General features: G+C 42.7%; 1 protein-coding gene across 9 annotated transcripts in view; it reads right to left on the reverse strand.

The window, feature by feature from the left end:
* Positions 1-22,968, reverse strand: part of AGAP1 (ArfGAP with GTPase domain, ankyrin repeat and PH domain 1) — a 647,020-nt gene that overhangs the window by 373,773 nt on the left and 250,279 nt on the right. For 5 of the 9 annotated variants that reach the window (XM_074189810.1, XM_074189811.1, XM_074189806.1 and 2 more), the window contains exons 2-4: positions 14,269-14,327; positions 816-903; positions 75-86 (exon numbers count right to left, since the gene is read on the reverse strand). In XM_074189810.1, coding sequence (XP_074045911.1) covers positions 75-86; positions 816-903; positions 14,269-14,327 — 159 coding nt within the window. The remainder of the gene's footprint in view (positions 1-74; positions 87-815; positions 904-14,268; positions 14,328-22,968) is intronic. The other 4 variants (XM_074189814.1, XM_074189812.1, XM_074189807.1 and 1 more) reach the window with 1 other exon arrangement.

Consider the following 22,968-nt stretch of genomic DNA (forward strand, 5'->3'; position numbering starts at 1 on the left):
CTACAGTAACAGAAGCTGAGCCTCCTGTCTCTTCCAAACAAGACAAGCGCTGCATGAAGGGGATGTATAGTTACCTGCATCCACATCTGCAAAGAATGGAACAGCCAGTAAGAAAAGGAAGGAACCAGAGATTCAGTGTCTCAGAGATGGAGTCAAAAAGATCACAAGGAGAGTCAACAGTATTGAGAATGGCTTGGCTTTGGCATTTTGGGGGGGACACCCTTTAACTCGGTGGGGAGGCTGCGAGGGCTTAGAAACCAGCCTGCCCAATCATTACTGTTTCCATTTCAATTACATGTAAAAAGCCATCAAGAGGTTGAGAGCCTGAGAAGCAAGTCCCTCGAGGGCTTGTGGCCAAAAGGAATCACCAATGAATGCTTGGAACTCATTCCAGGGGAATCCACTCCAGGGATCCAACATGGGACGCGAGGTCAGGGATCGGTGCTTCTGCTGTCATTGGAAAGGCTCCCATCCTCATGGTCCCACCAGAGCACACAGACATTTTGATGGAAACAGGACATGGGGATTAGGGAAATTCCCCATTAGAAGGACTAATCAATGGACATGGGTCTTCAAGCCATTAAAAAGCAATACATTCAACCTCATGGTTTCAAGTTAGTTTTCCCTATTACTCCAATAGCTTTTGCTTATGACAACATTGCAGAAACACCAATTATATTTTTAGGCTTTTTATAAGGGACTTTTTTTTTTCCTCAGGAGAGGGGTGGTACTAAAATATATTGATGATTGCAGGTATATCAATAAAACAAAACAACTGGCACATGCCTCAGCTGGCCAAGCCACTCATCACTTACCTTCAGGTGATTCCTCCTGAACATATGTGCCAGTCAGATACCGGTGTACCAGCGCAGACTTGCCACTAGCCAAATTACCCACAATTCCCTAAAAACAGGAAAAAAAAACAAAATAGTCATTCAGTTAGTCATATGAAGGGCAAACAGGAACAGAGTAGTTGAACCGTTCTCTCCTGCCCTAGGCCTGGAGAAGTGATTTCATTAGGAGAAGGAACTCTCCTAAGAGGAAATGCCCTCCACCGGTGCAGGTAGTCATCTCTTCTGCCAGCCACAGTTTTCAAGAGTGGCCTGGGGACACTGCATGGTTAAGTGACTTAGGTGCGGGAGTGGCTGGGGTACAGAAGTCTCCATATAAGTCAATACAGAAAATCACAAATATATAAAAATCTAAGCTATTTAGAGAGGGGAGAAGATTCAGTATCTTATAGGAGGTAGGAGAAGTTGAGGCTAGAAGAAAGATAACAGCAGCCAAAGGATATAATGGATGAAAGTCAAAGCTAGTTTAGAAAACACAGACTGGCCCCCAAATGGCCAACAAATTAGTATAAAAAACCTCCCCTAAAGTCACTTTCTTTCATCAGCCCAAAGGAATTATGAAGTAACCAAAAGATGGAGAGGCCAGTGGTGGGTGGGAGTAGAGCATGACATAGTAATTACTAATTACAGTGGTCAAAAGAAGAGATTGGATCTTCGAGCTGGGACTGCCCTGGGAGGTCTCTGAATCAAAGCATCTTTTTTACAGGTGAGAAGACTGAGGTTCAGAGAGAGAGAGACAGGTTAAGGGATTTTTCCAGGGAAACCCATCAGAAGCTGAACGTTAACTTGGTGGTTCTGAGACTGTGAGAGGAGGGAGCAGATAGGGATATGGGCTCAGGTTATGAACTTGGGGACAGGTGGGCAGCCGAAATTTGTCCAGCTATACTAACAGACCCAGAGGAAGGGATGCTGTTTATTGGAGGAATGGCACAGAGGGAAGTCTGGTTTATGGAACATACCAAGGAAGGAAGGTTGAAGATGAGATCGAGAAGTGTGGTATGTTGGGTTTTGGCAGTCTACCAAAGCCCTGGATAGAATTCCCTTTACAATCCCTGACAATCAATAAGTGACAATTATTCAGTACCTACTCTGATAAGTGCAGGCCAGGTGGGCAGCCAGCCTTTACTCAAAGGTCCCCTCTCGCATGTGGTGGAAGGCTCCCTTCCCTCCCCAGGCAGCTCAGTCCTCATTAACACAAGTTTCCCCTTTTTCCTCAAGTCCAAATTTGTCACTTTGCAGTTTCCATCTGCTGCTATCTCTGTTTTACGAGGCCAAGCCAAAGGGAAAATAATGGTATGATTATTCATTTCATCATTATTTTCAAATATAAATATTAGATTTTGCATATGAAGAGGCTAAACAATCTTCCAAGTCACCTGCCATGGGCAAAACATGGGATTCCATGGCCAGGCTAAGTGAGTATAAGCAAAAGTTTATGGAAAATGTCCCTACCAACTCTTTGTGACCCCATTGGAGTTTTCTTGGTAAAGATACTGGAGTGATTTGCCATTTCTTTCTCCAACTCATCTGTCAATGAGGAAACTGAGGTGAAGTAACTTGCCCAAGGAAGGTCCCACACTAGCAAATGTCTGAGGCCACATTTGAACTCAGGAAGATGAGTCCTTCTTTCTTTAAATTCAGTGCTTTATGGCAACACCTAGCTGTGTATGAAAAATGACAGAGAACTTCATCTCTGGTTAGGGACATATGGAAAAGTAAACTCATGATCTTTTCTCTCCCCCCCCCAAAAAGGAAAGAAAATAATTCAAACTTAATAAAAATGAAGGGAGAACAAGAAAAACTTTGAACAGATTGAGTTGGATCCAATGCAGCTAAGTAGGACTTGAAGGAGAGAGGGGCCAGAAGAACAGACCATAGAACAAGGAGTGGATTGGATTCCTCCATTTTTTCCTGAGGAAATGGCACAAGTCAAGGGAGGAGTAAACAAGAGAAAAGAAAGATGGTTTTGCAGAGTGCAGCATAGATTCCATTTTAAAAGAGATGAGATGGGGAAATCGGCAAAGGGCAGGGGGTTTGAAAATGTCTGTTAGAAAATAGCTCCTGAGGTGGCTAGGTGGCGCAATGGATAGAGCACCGGCCCTGGAGTCAGGAGGACCTGAGTTCAAATGTGACCTCAGACACTTAATAATTACCTAGCTGTGTGGCCTTGGGCAAGTCACTTAACCCCATTGCCTTGCAAAAAAAAAATACCCTAGAAAATAGCTCCTAAGTTCAAAGCCAGGAGCAGAACAGTAGGTCAGAAAAAATAATGGATTTGGTTCAAATCCCAGCCCAAGCTTTTGCCACTTGTGGGATGGTAGGCGGGATACTCTCCCAACCTTGGTTTTCTCCTGTCAGATGAGGGGTCAGACTGGATGATCCCCAAGAGCCCTCCCACCCCTCAATCTAGGATGCCAGAAGCCGGCTCAATTATTTTTCTTAAAGTTTCTATTTGGTTTACTATGAAAGGCACTAAGGAGCAACTACAGGTTTGTGGACAGGAAGATAAGGTTTAAAGAAAAGGATGTCCAAGGGGAAATTCTCCTTCTACTGGGTGAGACCAGAACCGAGGGATGAGGGAACAAGGAAGCAGAGATTTCTGCCAAGTCTACATGGCAGCAGTCCAAGAGATGTCCGATAACTGAGAAAAGGGACTGAAATTAGACAAAGAAGAGAGAAGAGAGTTCATTCACTGAGGCTCTTGTTTCAACTGAGCCCTTAAGAGAAGTTCAGAGATGGAAAGAAGATGGAGATAACCTTGAAGCCCACCCTGCAGGGATGTGAAGCAACCCCTAACCTTCCCAGCAAGGGCAAAATGTGAGTCTTCCTCACTGCTAGGAGGAGTCCAAAGTCTTCCTTCTGTAGAAGAAGAGACCAAGGTCAATCAGCCAGTCAATAAGCAAATATGAAGCACCTATTGTTTGCTAGGCCCTGTTGTTAAGTGCGAGACAGGGAAGAGATGTAAAAGTGATTTTCCCCAGGAAGCAAATGACTCAGGGCAGGAACAAAGAGCCGGCCTCTTCCAAAGCCTAGGTAGTTTCCATGATCCCACTGCAGCTGATCCTCGGGCCTCAGCTGTTACAAACACAAAGAGACAGTGTCCATCCTAAAAATCCACAAAGCCCAGAAATGCACATTTTCTGTTCCATGAATCTTTCCCTTCAGTCCAACAAATATGTTATGTCATGAGTCGAGGTGCTGGACACACACACACACACACACACACATACATTCTCTCTCTCTCTCTCTCTCTCTCTCTCTCTCTCATATTCCACTGGAGGATACAGACACACAATGAGGTGTTGAAAAGAAATAAGGCAAAGTAGCTTCAAGAGGACGAGAGTATCGGTCAAAGGGATGATCAGGAAGGACTTCCTCTGAGCCATGTCTGGAAGGAAACTGGAGCTCTACACATGAGAAGCATTCCAAACACAGGCAAGAGCCGGGGCAAAAGCCCATCTGTAGAAGATGTAAGACAGAAAGGGAAGGGCTGTTAGATCAGTTTAACCTGAATAGAGGAAAAAAGACCTGGAATAATAAGGAAAAAACTAAAAAGGGAGCAAGATTGGGAGAGGTGGGAAAGGGGAGATAGGGTTAGAAGAGAGCTAGATTAGACTAAGGATTTTGTTCTTAACCCTAGAAGCAATTGGGAGTTACAGAAAGTTGCAGAATAAAGGAGTGACCTGTATTAGGAAAGATAATTTGGCAGTGCTATGGATTGGAGAAGGAAAAGGAGGGAGGCTAAAAGGTCAATTTAGGAGTATGTCACAGTGAATGGCGGGAGCAGAACTCCGTCCCATGATGGAGCAAAGAGATGTGAGAGCTACCATGGAGGTAGAGTGAATGAGACTTGTTGTAGGGTTCAGGATGAAATGACTCCAAAGTTGAAAACCTTAGTGCCTGCAAGGATGCCAGTACCTTCAACAAAAAAATGGAAATTCAGCTAAGGAGAGTGGAGTGGGGTAGGGAAGGGGTTCACCACAGTGCTTAAGAATTGGACCTGGAGTAAGAAAAATCTGGGTTCAAATTCAACCTCAGACACTATGAGTGTGGCTCAGAGGAAGTCAATAACCTGCTTGCCTCAGTTTCCTCATCTGTAACTAAGGGGATGACAACAGTACCTCCCTCCCAGGCTTGTTGTGCAGATCCAATGAGTTAATATCTTTAAAGCACTCCCACTTGTCTGGCACACGAGTAGGCACTTCATGATGGAACAGTAGTCAAAGCAGAGGCTTAGTGGTGAGGAGGGAAAGAATATTGTTTTTTTAATAAAAAAAAAAAACCTTTTATTTATAAAGGAGTCCTAGAATTGACCCTTAGGGACAGGTCAATGATACAAAACTGTCTTTTTTTTTTTTTTTTTTAAGGATTTTGCAAGGCAAATGGATGGGGTTAAGTGGCTTGCCCAAGGCCACACAGCTAGGTAGGCTAGGTAGTTATGAAGTGTCTGAGGTCGGATGTGAACTCAGGTCCTCCTGGCTCCAAGGCCAGTGCTTTATCCACTACACCACCTAGCCGCCCCGATACAAGACTGCCTTAAACAACTCCAGGTGCACCCTCTCTTCTTGTTCTGGCCTCTACGTACTGTTGCTCAACTGGGACTTGGGCCTCCTGGGACCAAGGGCCATGATGGTCTTTTTTGATTTGTTTCAAGAGTGGCCAAAAAATTCATCCCTGGGGGGTCAACCTGCCTATTAAAAGCAAACAGGATTCCAGTCTGACAAGATTCCACTAAAAACTATGACGGCTGTTGGGTTTTTGAACTGCCAGCAATAAGGCTTTTGAATATCTCTGACATGCAAAGAATGATGGGAAGAAGCAAGAGGGTAAGAATTTCAGTGATTCAGACACCAAAGTCAGAAAGGCTCAGGGTTCTGGGACAACTCCAACTCTGGAGAAAGTCCCTTGAAGAAAACATGTGGGCAGCCAAAGACCAGGTCTGATGACCCACTAAGAATAAACAGTTTAGAAGAACATGGGACGGTGTGGCTGGAAGGGGACTGAAAAAAATCTGACTTTTCAGAAGAAAATTCAGAAGTGTAATAGTACAGAAGACAACACAAAATCTGAAAAGCAGAGGAAAGGGCGGACCTGAGGGTAGGGAGCAGTTGCTATCAGTGAAGAAGGGGGAAGACCCACCAAGAGCAGAGAAGGGTTGGGTTGGGGTAAAGAAATAGGGAGGCACAAATGGAGAGGATCCTGGACCCAGAAGTGAGAGGACATAGAGGTCCATCAACTCATTTTAATGAGGGAAACTGAAGCCAACAGAAGGGAAGCAGCTTAGGAACCTGGGTTCATTGACATGACCTCAATGGCCAGAAGAGTTCCAGGAATGTTGTGAGGATTAATTGACATAAGACTTGTAGCAGTCCAACACAACTGGAGCCTCAGAGTCTCTCCTCCCCAAGGTTCAGCCAAGGCTCCCCACCTCGGCCCTGGCCCGTCTGCCTACAGACAACACTTCCATGGGCTCTTATATTAGGCACCCCACAAATGTTAAGGGTTTGATGATTTATTGATCCATTAATTAATGTGGAAGCAAAGGGGCCGTATTATCTTGCTCAGAAGCTTGTGGTCACTTTGCTATAAGAGGAAAGAAGAGAATAACTAAAGCAGCAAACTAGCCTCCAAGAAATCCCCTTTGAGGGTCCCTGCTGAGGCTGGGGCCTCTACCTTGAGCCAGCAGCCTCCACAGTGGTAGCTTCAGTGCATTATAGAAACCCCAAATCTCATGTGAGCAGGGTCCTCTGAGGCAACCTATGCAAGCCAGGTCTGAACCAGAATCCCCCCATAACCCCAGCTATAAGGATGACCCTGAGTCTGTACTGTAAGTTCAAGAAGGTAGAGAAAGGATGAAGGAAAAAGTGGAGAGGTGGCCAAGGAAAGAAGGCCAAGGGGTCAGGCTCTGAGTTTGAGTCTGGCACTTTCTACCTAGGGCTCCTTAAGTCCTTCAAGCCTCCTGAGCCTCAGTTTTATCATCTGTGAATCGAGGGAATTGAGACTTTACACAAAGATGACTGAACAGAAACAGGCAGCCCAGCTCCCACAAACTACTCCAGAAAAAAATAAAACTCAACAACAACAAAAAAACAACTGCTAAAAATAGCACCAGACCAAACAGTGATCAAGGATTCCAATGAGAAAAACACCAAATTACTTAACCACACCAGGACTGCACACAAGTCCGGCAGAAGTCCAGGGACAACAGGAAAGAGGACACACACACACACACACACACACACACACACACACACACACACACTATCCAAGAGGCCTCTGTATCCTTCAGTTTATTCAAAGGGAGTAAGAGAGAGGGATCCCCCCCCAAAAGCTTCAAAGGGTTGGAAATCCGCTGGACCTTGAAACCACTTGGAGCAACAGTGACCAGTCTGGCTACAAAAGGCTCTGCTTCAGACACTCATGTTCCAAGAAGTAACAAGATCCTTGGCTTCAACAGAGAACACTGATGATCTAGATCCCCAAATTCCAAAGATGCAGGGGGTTACTACCAGTGTCACTGCAATAGACACATCCCATTAGGTGGACATCACTGTAAAAAGTCAAGACCAAGAAGGGTCCACCCAACTAAAAAATGAAATGGAGCAAATCCCGCCTCCGGCCTGGCCCCTGTCTTCCTATGGACAACACTTCCCCAGATGCCTAATATAGGTCATATGCAGGAACAAATACTGCAGATAAGAGGACAAAAATCAACTACGACTAAAAAAAATGGGAAATACTCCAAAAAAGGCACTATAAGAAGAAAATATCTAACAACTGTAATCAAAGGCAAAAGAGAATTTTCTACAAGGACTAATAATACTGATAAAATAATAACTATATATATATGTGTGTGTGTGTGTGTGTGTATAATATATATGCATATATATATATATATATATATATATAGAGAGAGAGAGAGAGAGAGAGAGAGAGAGAGCGCACGCACACTTCTGTGTCAAGTAGTTATGGGAAAGATAGCAAAAAGAAATGAATCAAAAGATAGAAAAGAAATAAAAACAAAGAGCTGGAAGAAAAACAATTATCTTAGGAAAGAAATAGTAAAGTTTACCCAAATAATTAATTCCATGAAAATCAGAACAGTTCAAACAGAAATCAATGACTCCAGGAGAAAACAGAACATGTTAAAAGATTGAAAAAAAAAATAGAACATGTAAGATATAAAGCATTAAAAGCAAACGATCTAGAAGACAGAACATGATAATTTAAGAATCAACAGACTCTCAAGGCTAGATAATATTTCACCAATTTTATTAATTAAAATTGTCAAGATCTAATAGAATCAAAAGGTAAGAAAAAAGATATAAAGAAGCCAGTGATCATTTCTTAAAAGAAATTCCAAAAGGAAAAGTTCAAGGAATATCATAGAAAAAGTCCAGAGGTCCCACATCAAATATACACGTGGGTGTGACTAGTAGTCAGAAAGGACAGTTTAAATTCTAAGTAACCATAGTCAGGAGGATCATATGAGAACTGATAGCTTCTACTCTAAACAAGAGGAGATCTTGGAATGCAATTCTTTAAAGGCAAAAGATAAAGGCTTATAACCAAGAATATCTTACTGGACAAAGCTGAACATTAATTCTAAAGGGGTAAACTGGATAGTTAATGGAATAGAGGATTTTCAAGCATTCCAGAGCTGAGAACAAACTCTGAAATGCAAATATAAGATGCACAAAATACCTAGAAAAATACAATCAATTTTTGCCATTAGAAGGGGCTCTACAGAGAAAAAGAGCAACATTCTAATGTGGAAGAAGAAGCAAGTATCCCTTCAGAAGCTTGATAATGTTAAAAGGTCCTGAACGAGCAAAAATAGGGTGGATTGGTTTTGTTCTAAGGGTTTAAAGATGGGAGAGAAAGGGGATGCTAACAGCAGTATACTTGTGTAGAAAAGAGGAAAGAACTTAATGATGTTTTTTTCAAAATTAAAGTGTTTAAGAAAAAATATAGAAACATAAAGAGGTGGGGACAAAGGCAAGAGATGATTGCTACTCTCTGAGAAAGACACACACACACACACACACACACACACACACACGCACATTTACTTTGGAGTTAGGCTATACCAAAGTCAAGAGGAATATGGGCAGGGAAATGGAGATGTGATTGTGAAAAGGAAGGATAATGGGAGGACAATGGACAATGGGAGGGTTGGAAGCAAAGCAAATTTTTTTTTTGTTTTACCCACTTTCAGAGGGCAGAGATTAAAGGGGAAAAAAAGAATTGGAAATTAAAAGGGTACCCACCAATAAGAGAATGTTTGAATAAAGTATGGCACATAAATATAAAGGAATGTTATTGCTCCTTAAAAATTGTCAAAAGAGACAGTTTCAGAGAAACCTGGGAAGACTTGTATGAACTGATGGAGACTGAAGTGAGCAGAATCAGAACAATTTAGTAAGATTGTAAAGGAAAAAAAATCTTTCCAAGCTGAAGCACTCTAAACAAAGCCAAGCCCAACCAGGCCTCTAGAGGACTGATGATGCAATGTGCTCCTTGATTTTGGGGGGAGGGTGATGCAACTGCTGGTGCATCTAATTTTTTGATAAAAAGGGAACAGACACAACGTACAGAAAGAAAGATGTTATTGGACACAGTCAGCACAGTCAGTGTGGAAATTTGTTTTGTTTGATTTTGTTTATTTGATACAAGTGTTTTTAGATCCGCTTTTAAATTATAGGGGTGAATTTGAAGGAGAAAAGGAAAACTAACAATAGTAATAACCCCCATTACCTCCAAAACTACTTTTTTTTTATAGTTTTTGCAAGGCAGTGGGGTTAAGTGGCTTGCCCAAGGCCACACAGCTAGGTAATTATGAAGTGTCTGAGGCCGAATTTGAACTCAGGTCCTTCTGACTCCAGGGCCAGTGCTCTATCCACTGTGCTACCTAGCCGCCCCCAAAACTACTTTTTTTATAAGAACGTTGAAAAAAAATTTTAAGGTCCACAAAGAAAAAGAAGGCCTTGCATACTCAAATCTAAAAACAAGTAGAATAGAGATTCACAATTTGTTATGCAACTCTACCTGCTCTCATTCTGAGAAATGCTCGTTTTTGTACTAACTTCATAATTTAAAAAAATTGCTATTGCTGTTCAAGTGTGTCCAACTCTTGGTGACCCCATTTTGGGTTTTCTTGGCAGAGATATGAGTGGTTTTTTATAGATAAGAAAATTGAAGCATACAGGGAAAAGTGACTTGCCCAGGGTCACAGTTAGCAAATGTCTAAGGTCAAATAAACTATGGAAGAGGAGTTCAAAAATTAAAAGTTTTAATTAAAAAATTAAATAGCAACAAAATAAAACAAGATGTTCTATTAGATGCCCTTCAAGACCCCTTTCAGCTCTAAATCTATGAAGTATACCGGACATGTCAAGAAAAGTTTCCAATAAAAAAAGCTTAATCCCTACCCCCCTCCCTAAATTTTAGTCTTTAAACTGTTAACCCTAAAGCAATCTGGAAATCCTGACTCCCCAAAATGACAGATTCCCCCAAGGTCAGAGGGAGGCTTTGCGCTATAAAAGAGAAGCTCACTCCTGGGCATTTGGCATCCACTTAGCATTCGAAGATCAAACAGAAGTTTGGGAGACCCAACATGAGGGAATGAAACAGAGTAAACAATGAGCCCAGGCTTCATTGGGTTCAGGCCAAATGAAGTACGGATGCCCCAATCTGGAGAAATTCAGGAAGGGAAAGAGCCATGGAGATGGAAATAGAGGAAGACCTTGGAAGGGAGATGACTGTTAAGGTCTTTTCTAAGTCCATGACTTTGTTGTTGTTTTTGTGGGTGTTGTCATTAGCAATAGTTGATCTCTGGAAAAAAAAATCACTCCTCAAGCTTGAACTTTTCCCTAAGAATTGCACAAATGGATGAATAAATGGAAAAGTCGTCTAGGAGATGATAAGAACTATGACAAACACAGGGGGAACAAACGCAAAAGGAGTGGAAACCCTAGAAGGGTGTTTGGAGTCAGGAAGTCAAAGGGTTGCTTAGTGGGGATCTGGGGGAGTGATTGTTGGGCCCTGTTCAGCAACATGAGCAGCAGGGAGGTGATGGCTTTCCCAAAGAAGGGCGGGAGGAGTGGTGCTCAGGAGGGAGTTACCGTGGGGCTGATGTCCACAAGACCGAGCAGGCAAAGGGAATTCAATGGTTTGGACAGCTTGAGGCCACCCAAGACAAGATGAAAGCCCCCAGGGCGGTCCTGAAAGGTCTATGGTTTGGAAGGAAGCTAGGGCAAATGTTCCGAAGCTGCCGATGGTGGAGTCTTCTACATGATGCAGCTCATGGACAAGAGCCTGGCCATTGCTTGGCCACAACTCAATTCTCTAGGTTCCTCTGATGTTCAAACCCATTTTTCTTTCCAATACAACATTTCTTACACACTGTCTTCCCTCTTTATTCCTGATGGAATGGAAGGAAAAGGGTACCAGAAATCAGAGGCCTTTTCAGCCATTTCTCTCTCCTCCCTCATGAATAGCTCCATGTCACTGGTGCCTGAGTGAGGCCAACAGCAACACCTCTCCTAGATATACTAAGTTACCACAGCAGGTGTGCCTACTGTAGAGGCGGGAAGGCCGAGTTCAAATCCAGCTTCAGACACTTACTAGCTGTGACCCTGGACAAGTCACTTCACCCAGTTTGCCTCAGTTTCCTCATCTATCAAATGAACTGGAGAAGGCAAACCACTCCTATATCCTTACCAAGAAAACATCCATTGGGGTCACAAATTGTTGAACACAATGATAACAATACCCAGGAGGTTTTGTGAACTAGCCTTTACAAAACAAGAGTTAACCAGCACATGTGACAGGGCTCTGGTTCACCCCAGACTTTCCTGCATAGGAAATCCAACTACCATTTCAACAGGGCTGCTATTATTCCCATTGTATTCTATAATATAGAATAATTAAACCAGGGCAAATATGTTTTAATGTTGTTATATGTTTTGTATACACACACATAAACATACACATAGCTATATAGGTATATGCATTTATATAAGTAGATATATTTATCAAAGTGACCTGTACACTTCCCTCCCTCCTCTGCAGAAGTTAGGGCCCACAGCTACAGAACACTGTCTATATTGTCAATCCTGATCATTCTCATGATTGGGTTTGCTGAATTACTTCACCCCCCCCCTTTCATTTATTCTTGCTACAAGGGACAGTTCTCTGGGGACAAGAGAGATATATTTGGAAATTACCAATATAAAAATGTAAGATCAATAGAAATTTATAAAAACCTCAGCTCCTTTTCTGGGGGGGTGGTATTTATTTATATAAATGAAGTAACCCTTTTCACAATCATTTTTTTGAAATCGCAGCCTCTTAGATAGCCAGCTCCCTTGTGGTTTTCTTGCACAGATTTATTCAGCAGGGAAGAACAGGTCCAGATGGACCCAGGCCGTTCAAAGCCTGCAACTCTGTGCTCATTAGAGAGGAGATTGTCAGGGGAACCCTCGTGGCCATGTCACTCAGCTGAGGGGCTCCCTCTGCCCTCCCCAGACAGGGAGACCCTGAAGGCATAATTATATAGAGGAAGAAGGAGAGACAGCCTGGTGGGGCAGCCAAGCAGAAAACCTGAGAAAGAATCCAAGCGGCTTTGACGCTTTGTCATGCCCAGATTTATTTAGGAGAGGCCCCTTCAAGTGAAAGAGGGGACCACTAAGAACCTGAATTACTTAACGTGGAGTATATTTTTATAGACCTTTCTCCCTAATCAAACCCCTTTCTTGTCCAAAAGGCCTCTCATTTCAACCTAAGAAATGATGACTCTGACCTTCACTGATACATTAAAATTCTGTAGGAGTTAGGGAGGAGGGGTGATCTTCTCATAAGGTCATGGAAGGAAAAGAAGATCTATTTACCAAGAGGAAGGGCAGTGTCTTGGTCACCTTTGCACCTCCTCACTGCTGAAAAGGGCTCTGCCCAAGGTAGGCAGTCTAGCAATGTTTACTGAACACAAGATTCTCCATGGTTCTTTTCTGGATGTGTCGGTCTGCTGGGCCAATAAAAGGAGACTTGGCTTGTTGGGGAACAGAGTAGACAGGGAGAGAAAGCCTCTTCATCCACCGAAAATGGATAAAAATTGCAGTGAGTAGAGTCTTGATCACTTTGCTCCTGGTGTGATAATGAATGTTTTTACTATATCTGGGGTCAGAAGGTAATGGGGGAGAACACGTTACACTGAGAGGCCGGCGACTGGAACTCTCCTTCTGAGTCTCCGACTAAAAAGCTGCAACCAGGGGCAAGTTAAGTCACAAGTGCAGGTCATTACAACCTGGAGGCAGAAGGGACCTAGGGCATCTAAAGCCCTCACTTTACAGATGAGGAAACTGAGGCTGCTGTTGATCATCCTTTGTTTTTTAGGAAGCCCAAGCCATCAGGGAGGTGATGCCATGACAAGCAAGTAAACTGGATTTGAACGAGCAGAGCTTTGCTAAATCCCCAGCTTCACTTACTCCTCCAGAACCATTGGGGTCCAATGGCCAGATGTGGGTCAAAATGACTGGAGATGGCCTCAATGCAGTGGAGACCTTGGCTTTTTTAAGCTAAGGTCTTTCCCAGGTCTCAGTTTGACCAAAGTAATAAGCATTCAGCAATGAAGACTAGGCAAGAAGTAAAGCAAAAAATGACCTTGATATAAGATCATAGAAAAATAGAAAAGATCTCAGGAACAATCTCATCTTCCTCCTTCAAATGAAGAGTCTCAAAGAGCTGGAGGGTTATGACTCTAGACCTAAAAGTGTTCCTAGCAATCAAACTTTTCATTTTACAGATGAGGAAACATGCCCAGATGGCAGAAGTAAGGAAAGGGCAGAAATGATATTCAAACCCATGTCTTTTCCTTCCAAATTCACAGATCATCCTCAGAGGCTTCAAAGTCTCTCTCCCTATTCTTTGCCAACAAACCCAAAGTGACTTGTGTGACCAAGAGAAAGCTTTTGTTTGGATTATCATATAGAAAAGACGAGCAGAGGAAACTCAGAAGAGACCTTTTCTGAGAAAAGATAATTTATTCACCAAGTTCACAGATCAGTTCTATTGGAGTCATAAAATGGTTACAGTAGGTCTCAAAAAAATGGAATGCTGCTATCCTCATTGTTATAAGGATCGGTTCTTGGGTAGAGCGCACGAAGATAAGAAGGTGATGGAAAAACACCAGGAACAATTTTTTTACAAGAAGAAGGGAAAAATCTGCCACAGCCAGTTCCAGCTAGGCTTACGTGTATTCCGATGCCTAGAACTGAGTGGCACTTCATCGATGTTTGTTGACTGCTTCATATAGGCTCTGCTCTCCTGCCTAAGCAGATGGCCAATCCCCCGGGTTAGGAAAAGTGAAACATGGGCCAACACACCGACACCAACAGAAATATCGGAGAGAATTACTCACCACTTTCAGCTCTGGCACTGAACGACTTAATGTCCATTCTTGGCTATTCACGAACGCATCTGTAAAACAGGGAAAGGAGGGAAGGACAGATGTCAGAAAGCTGAGATTCACTTAAGCCTCCCAGATTATCTCCAGACGACAACTACCCCTCCCTCCAGACCAAAGTTTGCTGAAATGGAGAGGAAATGAAAACCAAAAAGCAGAACCCAACTACTGTCATAAGCAGGATTCCACATGCCTGGGTTGCTTTGTTCCACACGCTGTAGGATGCCCTCTCCAATGGTACCAGGTTTGAGGCTCCATGCCCAAGGGCTTATCCAGCTTGGCATTGAGAGTGAGTTGTTCCCAAGTCCTTTAATTTATGTGTGACCAGTCTCAGAGAGTCGGGACACAACTCTGTTGTAAGTGAAATATGACCTCATTCCCAAAACACACCTCAGAGAACATGGTCCACCGAGACCAGAGGAGCAGCTTTCTCTAGGTACTCCAACCTTCATTCCAACATGAAGAGTGGTGTCAGGGCAGAACTTAAGGATCACTTAAGGACATAAGGGTCTCAAATTTCCCCACCATGTTACTATCTCTTCCCTAATAATAGGATAGAATTTGGTTTTAACATCTATTAAGCCACAGGTGGGAGTTGGACGTGTTAGTGCCTTCCCCCAACATGTTCTTATTTTGTACAGAGTCAAACTAGAGGTGGTGTGGGGTAGCAGACAGAGAGCCAGTCTGGAGTTAGGAAGACCCGGGTTCAAGTCTAGTCTGGGATGTTCCTTAGGCTCCTACTCAGAATCAAGATCTGCAGACTAAATGGGATGGGTCAAGGGGCTTTCCTACCCAGAACTTCCTCATTCCTACGAAATCACAGGTCCAGTGCTCAGTACAGACTAGCCCATGGGCATGGCATCACCCTGGGAGAAGGCCCACTCTCTGAGGGCAGAACCCACTTCCTTCCTTTCTGCCTTTACCATCACAGCCCCAGGGCTGGGCCCCAAGCTGCATCGACGCTTATCATTTGGAAGAGAACTCTAAGGATCCTGCTTGGCCAGACTTAATAAATGGACAGATCTGTTGGTGATGATTGCAGGGGCTGCTAGCACTGGGAACATACCTCACCCGAGCAAACAAAAGCCATCACTATGGATTCAAAACATGAATTAAAACACCCACAGCCACGTGTCAGGACACACAGTCAGAATGCCTTGTCACACCCATAAAAGGTCCTGTGTTTACATTGCACAACTCAGAAGCAGGAAGACTAGCTCCAGCCAAATGGCAGGGAGCTCTGCAGTGGTCATTCGTCACACCTGGCAGCCACTGAGACACCCAAGGATTCACTGGACTTAAAATCAAGGGGACCTGAGTTCAGATCCAGTCCCAGACATAAGCGGGGTGGACCTGGGCAAGTCACTTAAGCCCTCTCCCTCTTGATTTTTCTCATCCAGAAACTAAGGATAATAATAACAGCAACTTCCCCGGATTACTGTGAGAATCCAGTAAGATAATGCTATATTTTTAGCACTCTGTGAACTTGAGGCATTCTATAAAATGTGAGCTTCAAAGTTTGCAAAGTCCTTTGTGGTTATTCCACAAACTAAGGCTCCCAAAGAGCCTGGAAGGCAGGGACTACACTTTTACATAACCTTTAAAGCACTAAATAAGTATCTATAAGGATGCTGAATGAGTCAACCACAATAGCCGAGGAAAAAAAAAATGGGATAGGTTAAGGGAGTGGTTATGGTCTTAGAGTTGTTGAGGTTTTTTCTGTCCTATCTGACCCCATATGGGTCTTCTTGCAACGATACTAGTGGTTTGACATTTCCTTCTCTAGCTCATTTTACAGAGGAGGAAACTGAGGCAAACAGGGTGAAATGACTTGGCCAGGATCACACAGCTAATGTCTGAGGTCAGATTTGAAATCAGGCGTTCCAGACTCCACGGACTCTATTCACTGAGTCACCTAGCTGGTTAGGGATCTCAATCCCTCAATCCTGAGGCAGGATTGTGAAAGTGAGGAGCCACCCAAACCCAAGCACTACAGAGACACTAAAGACCAGGACACATAGAAACACATCTCATTACTTGATTGGGTTCCATAGTGGTATTAATGTCATCCTCCAATTTTTACTTCATAACAAAAAGTTAGATTTTTTAAATTTAAATTTTAAATAAAATTTTAAAATAGTAAGATCTAAATCACTTGATTTTAATGTTTTAAATGAAAAATTCTCAATCTGATCATTCTTTTCAGAGTTAAGAAGATAAACCCCATTCTAACAAAGAATGTATAAGCCCAAATATTCAATCTGTATCAAAACAATGATGTACAACTCATAAACAGGATCAGGATCACCCTTCCCTAATGACATACCAGGAACTTTTCTGAATGCTGATGGTGACTCTCCTAGCAGGCCACTGCCAGTCACGACTAAGAGCTACTTAATTCAAGAAACCCTATCCTCTTCCAAATTATATTGCATATCTCATTTATTAATAATAGCTGACATTTTTATAGCAATTGTTTGCAAAGTATTACACAACTATCTCATTTCATCTTCACAACAACCCAGGGAGATGGGTGATATTGTTCTCATTTTGCAGATAAGGAAACTGAGGCAAATAAAGATTCAGTGACTGACAGGGTCAAAAAGCTTTTAACAATCTGAGGCTGAATTTGAACTCAGGTCTTACACTCTATTCACTTACCTAGTTAAATCAGTGGCCTAAGGCAAAAATTCACTAGGAGTCTAGAGAATTAGGGGTCCCTAAGAGAAGCCGTGGATCATCCATTAAGCCCCTGTCACTGACGGGCATCTCTCTGAGGTGTCTTCCCAGATAAGATTCAACAATCTACTACTACTTCATCCAGTCCGCACCCTTCCAGGTTCACGAGGTCCTCCACTGCCCCAGCTCCTGACCTACTGAAGAGGCTGACTATGGTCCAGCATTAGGTTTGCCTGTTCTAGCATCAAAGATGCCCAACCTTGGCCCACTGCTCGCCTACAGAAGCCTTCCCAGACCAGGCACAGAACCCATTATCTGGCAGGCGCCTTAGGAGACACTGTCCCTCTAACCAAGTAGCCCACGACACTCTTTGGGGTATTCATAGGACACCTGCAAGGAGCGAGTGATACGCAAGGCAGACATTTAGAAATTAAAATACTAGACTTGAGGCAGCTCAACATTACAAAGAACATCATACAAATTCTGTGGGGGAATGGGGAGTGGGGAGAGAGAGACAGACTGACTTACCACCACACACAGACTTTAGCCCAGAACACAAACCTTTCCTAATGAATACAGCATATTAAAGCAAAAAAGCAACACAAATATTCTAACTATGGGGTAAACAAAGTTCTCCTGCCTTCTGCACTAGCTCCAATTGCCTTTATGGGAACCTCTCTTCACAGTGAGCTGACCTGGAAGCCAGGGCCACCAACAAAGGCCCAGAAAGGTGCGGGGGCAGGGGAAGGATGTGTAATTCAACCCAGAGCCAGAGGCTGCCGTCAGCATCAGTTTGCGGCTGTGGGTTCTGGGACACTTCCAGCAGAGTCCCCAAGTGGATATTTGTCAAGGAAAAGAAAACTAAAGAGATGCAGAGACAGGTTGAAGAAATCCAGTCTCCCATATTGTATAAAAATTTGATCCCTGTCTTCTAGCCACCTCAGGAACTCCCTTTACAATGGTAAAACCAAAAGCTATTTTTTTTTCCTTTTTGAGGCAATCAGGATTGAGTGACTTGTCCAGAGTCATACAGCTAGTAAGTCACATTTGAACTCAGGTCTTCCTGACTCCAGGGCTGGTACTCTATCCATAAGGTATATTCTTAGAAGATTGTCGCAAGTTCAAAGAAGTTAACAAGTCAGTCAAGATCATCTGGCTATTTAATTTCAATGGTGGGATTCGAACCCAGGCTTTCCCAACTCTTAACTCAATCCTGGAATCAATTAAATAGCTTCCTTTCTCAATCTTTCCCTTTAAACCACAAATTAAAGATCAAATCAAACTTGCTATTCAATGAATTTAAAAAAAAACCCTTAAGTTTGCCCAGTCATGTTTTCTTTGTTATAGGGGATTACAGTTCATTCTGAACGTTGACTGAAAGGACATTTAAGGAGCACTCTGCATTAATGTACTACCATATTGGATTTATTATAAAGCAAATTCATTTACCACTGTTCAGACAAGGTGAAAAAACCTCTTATGGGATATGAGTTGATGGCAAATGGAGACAAGAGCTGTTCTTATTTGAGGAAGCCATCTATCAACTAGTCTGGAGCAAAGAGGCTAAAGGGATGGAGAATCAGGAAGTGAAAGTGGTACAAATTGTAGGGTTAGATTTGGAAAGTATTGCAGAGGAGACCCAGGGGCAGTAAAAAAAGAAACGGGTTCTATAAGCAGTAATTAACAACCCTCAGTGTCCAAGGCCAATGCTTTGTAAACCAGATATTCTTCGTTACAATGGATGGCTTCAAGAGAGTCTCGGAAGAATTCCAGTTGGCAAAGGAGATCTGTGTAATGGGAGGAGACAAGAAGTACAAAGACCACCCAAGACTCAGAGTCCGAAGGGAATCATCAGATGGAAGGCCACAAGGACAGGGAGGTGGACAGCTCACCCTGTTGCTCAGGTGAGAGATAAACATTATGTGGCACTGAGACCCAAATAAGGTCTGGAGAGCTAGAGGAAGGCCCCTGGCCTGTTGGGCAGATGACCCTTGTAGAGAATTGAGGAAAGGACTCAGACAAGAGCTCCAGAGGTCATAAGAAGGGATGGAAAGGTTGCAAACTGCACTAATGTGGGGAAAGTCCAAACCAAAGACTATTCAGGTCCACCAAGGAAAGACAGAGGCAGGTACAGAGGTAGAACAAGTAAAATACAATCCACTCCTTTAGGGAAATTAGATTCCAATAGAAGAAAGACAATTGATTTAAGAACAAATATTTATAATATCAAATGAAATCTAAGAGTATTTCTTGACTATACTTGTTACATGGGACATTTGTGGGTGGGGACAGAGAAAATGGAGGCGGGGGGAATAGGGAGAGTGATAGTAATGCCAAAAAATTTCAAAAGAAAAAAAAGAGAAAAACGTATCCAAAATGCACAGCCAAGAGGAGAAGGAAGCTCAGAAGGGGACAAAGGCAAGCAGGACAATGTTGGACGTTCCATTGTAAACTCTATCTACTCAAAAAAAAAACCTATGCATACTAGAAATTCATATCCTATCTAGTCATCCTTTACTCTTCTCGTTGGAATGTGGAAAGGTTTGTGCATGCTGCTGTTTGTCAAGCTAACTCATAATAAAAAAGAGACAATTTAAGGCAAAAAAGAAAGTGAAATCTAAGAAGTGAATGAGATAGGGGGATAGGATATTGTGATACTTCCTAGGAAGAGTTACTTCTCCATGAAGGGAAGAGAGCATGTCTCAAACAGAAGGGGCCAATGGAGCTGAGCTTCCAGTGGTAGGTAGAAGTTTAGCAAGGAAAAACAGCAGAAGGGCACTTCAAGAATGGGGAGGAGCATGAGAGAAGGGATGGAATCAGGAACCTACAAGGCAGAGAGGGCTTGAAGCAGACTGGAGCACAGAACAAATTCAAGGAAATAACATAGCCTGGACCACTTAGGCCCCAGGGAACTGCTCCTGCCCAACGATGGTCATGGTGCCAAAAACGAACTAGGAAAAACAGGCTGAATGGCCAAGACCTCCCATCCAGGTGAGAGTTGGCAATTGCCCTGACAGCAGCAGTAGTTCAGAATCTTTTGACCACATTTACAAATGACATACATGATAACTAGAAGAAAAATACTGATATATGTTGGTTAAGTTTACATTGTGCATTATCTCACTGGTACATCTGAACCTCCCAATAAACCTATGAATTAGGTATTACAAGTCGTTTTATCAATTCCATTTTACAGATGAGGAAATCCAATATCATAGAAATTAAGAACATACAGCCTCTCAATGATCTCATGCATTAGGTATGAAAGGCATTATTATCATTCTAATTTTATAGATGAGGAAACTTAGGTAAAATAATTCATCCATGATCATACATCTAATGAGATCAGATCTGAACTCATGTCCCTGAAACTGCTTGCCCAGTTCTCTACACACTTTACTACCCTGTCTCTCCTGTACATACAATATTCTGCCTTCATAACAGCTGGGGGGAGGAGATTGAGAATTGCAAGTATTTACTCACAGTAAATTGAAGATGCAATGTCAGTTATAAATATTATTGCTGCACTCAAACAGAAATAATTGGACAGACTGTCATCTCAGGTGAGATTCCATGATAAATCACCTTCTCTCCCCTTGTTAATTATATTCCACATGCAACAGATGGTTTCATAAAACTAAAACTGCCCTGACAAATGACACATTAGTGCATGACCAATATCTACAAATATTTATTTAATATCCACTGAAGTGTGATAGATTGTGCTTGGGATATTCTAAAAGGATTCAGTAAATGAAGACAATTTTGAAAATTACATGGATCTTCTCTCCCCTCCCCCTCTCCCTCCTCTCCATTTCCTCTCCATTCAGCATGGCCAGCCCTAGTTTCTCATGCCTAACTTCAGAAATGCTTGTACATGTTATATGTTTTTGCTTTGACTTGAGTTTATTATGTATCTCTAAATTTGAAGAAGCTTCCTTGCTCCTTCAACAAAGGTGAAGGCCATTTCAAAGTTTTCTGTTGGTATCTGGCCATGGTGCTGACAAGAAGAGATCCTTTCCATAAAACAATAAATCAGCTCAGTAAGGTGAGTTAAAAAATATAAATCTAAACCAGGGAATTTCGACTTTCACTGGACCACAGATTAGGTCTGGGAGGGATCTTAGAAGTCCAGTGGGACAATCCCCTCATTTTATGAAGACTCTGAGACTGAGAGAGAGAGAGAGGGTGTGATTTGCCCAAGGTCGTACCTGGCTAGGATGTGAATTAAGATCCTCTTACTCCAAATCCAGTGCTCTGTGGTACCTTCAGAGATACCTCATCCAAACCATGGGCCTAAGAAAAGGGCAGGGATCCAGACTCTACCTGAAGACCTCCAATGAGGAGGGAGCCACTGCCCAACACAAGATATTGATCCCATTCCAATTTTGGGCAGCTCTAATTGCAAGGAGCTTGCCTCTTGGTAGTAACTCAATTTGCCAATTTATAAAATCCACCCACTGCTTCTTGTTCTAGCTCCAAGGCCAATCCATCCCTCTTTGACATTCTAGTCCTTCAGGGTAAATGATGACAGATACCATGGTATCACTGAATTTTTTTTCTCCTCCAGCTAAAGCCCTAGTTCAGTCTTCCTCAACCTGGCTACTCTTCCAGATATTCTCCATTTCTCTGATTGTCCTTCCTACACTGGGGTGCCTAGGATAGATGACATCACTGCAAAGATGGCCTGAGCAGAGTGAAGGGGACCCATCTCCTCCTCATTCCTGAATCTCTTAATACAGACCAAGATTAGAAGGTGGATTTCTTCTTAGCTGACAAATCAGAAGTGCAGTATCCTGGATGAGAAATTGGGGGCAAAGTAGGTAGGTCTTAGGTTCAAAACTTGACTTACCACTTGCTACCTGTTGACTTGGGAAAACTCACTTAAACTGTCTGCAGCCCAGGCTATTTCTCTGTGAAGTGAAAGGGTTGAACGGGCCGGTCTCTCAGATCCTTTTCTGTTTTCTAAATCACAAGAGCATTAATGTTCAAGCCAGAAGGGTCTGCAGCTACTAAACTGCCTTTCTGCTTTTAACATCCTGTTGACTCACATCGAACTTGAAGTCCAATCAAAAACCCACAAACTGTTGGCTAACCACATCACCATGATTAAAAAGAAATCTTTTTCGTAAACATGGTAACATGAATATTTACACATTCAAAAAGGGTCATCTCAGAAACCATGAACTTTGATTATGCAGTTTGTATTCATTTTTCTAACATTCACAGCATATTTGGCTAAAAGTATTCATTTTATTTTGTGCTTTTTATTCCATGAAATGCAAGATCTCAAGCTAGAAGGAAGCTAATGGACAATCTAGACCAATGTCTCCATGTTGTATATGAGGAAACTGAGGTCCAAAGAAGAGAACCAGTCTGCTGGACTAAGGTCACCCAGACTGGTGAGCTAGAGAAGAATTTGAATCAGGCTTTCTAACTGAAAATGCAGCCGGCTTTCCCCTCCACCATCCTGTTTCCTTATTTCTGAGTAATGCTGGGCTTGGTTTCATTTAAATAACAGGCCTCTGCCTTTCTCCCCAAATTTCCCACTGATTTGGACACAAACAGGTCAAACTGCTCTCGAGGGATGAAAGTGAGAAGGACATAGGATTTTCAAGGAGACAGAGGAAGAATTGCAGCTTTGATGATTTTTTGAAAGCTTCTAAAGAGGCTGCTCCTGGGCATCCCCAGGTCCCTTTTCTGCTTATTGACAAGAATAGGGAGATAAAAAAAAATCAGGTTTGCTTCAAGCTGAGGGCATGTTTCCCAGAAAGCAGCCACTTTCCTGAAATGTTAGGAAAAAGTCAAAATAGGGCATGAGTGGTGATAGGGCAGCCAACCTTTCAATCCCACACCCTCTGGCAATTGCCAGTCAGAACAGACCATCAGATTTCTGTTTGGCCAAGAGTTTCACAGATGCTTGTTGGTTAAGAGATTGATAGATAGATGGACAGAGAGAACCTGCAGCTTCCAGAT

Source organism: Macrotis lagotis, chromosome 5, assembly GCF_037893015.1.
Source record: "Macrotis lagotis isolate mMagLag1 chromosome 5, bilby.v1.9.chrom.fasta, whole genome shotgun sequence".
NCBI classification, from domain to species: domain Eukaryota; kingdom Metazoa; phylum Chordata; class Mammalia; order Peramelemorphia; family Peramelidae; genus Macrotis; species Macrotis lagotis.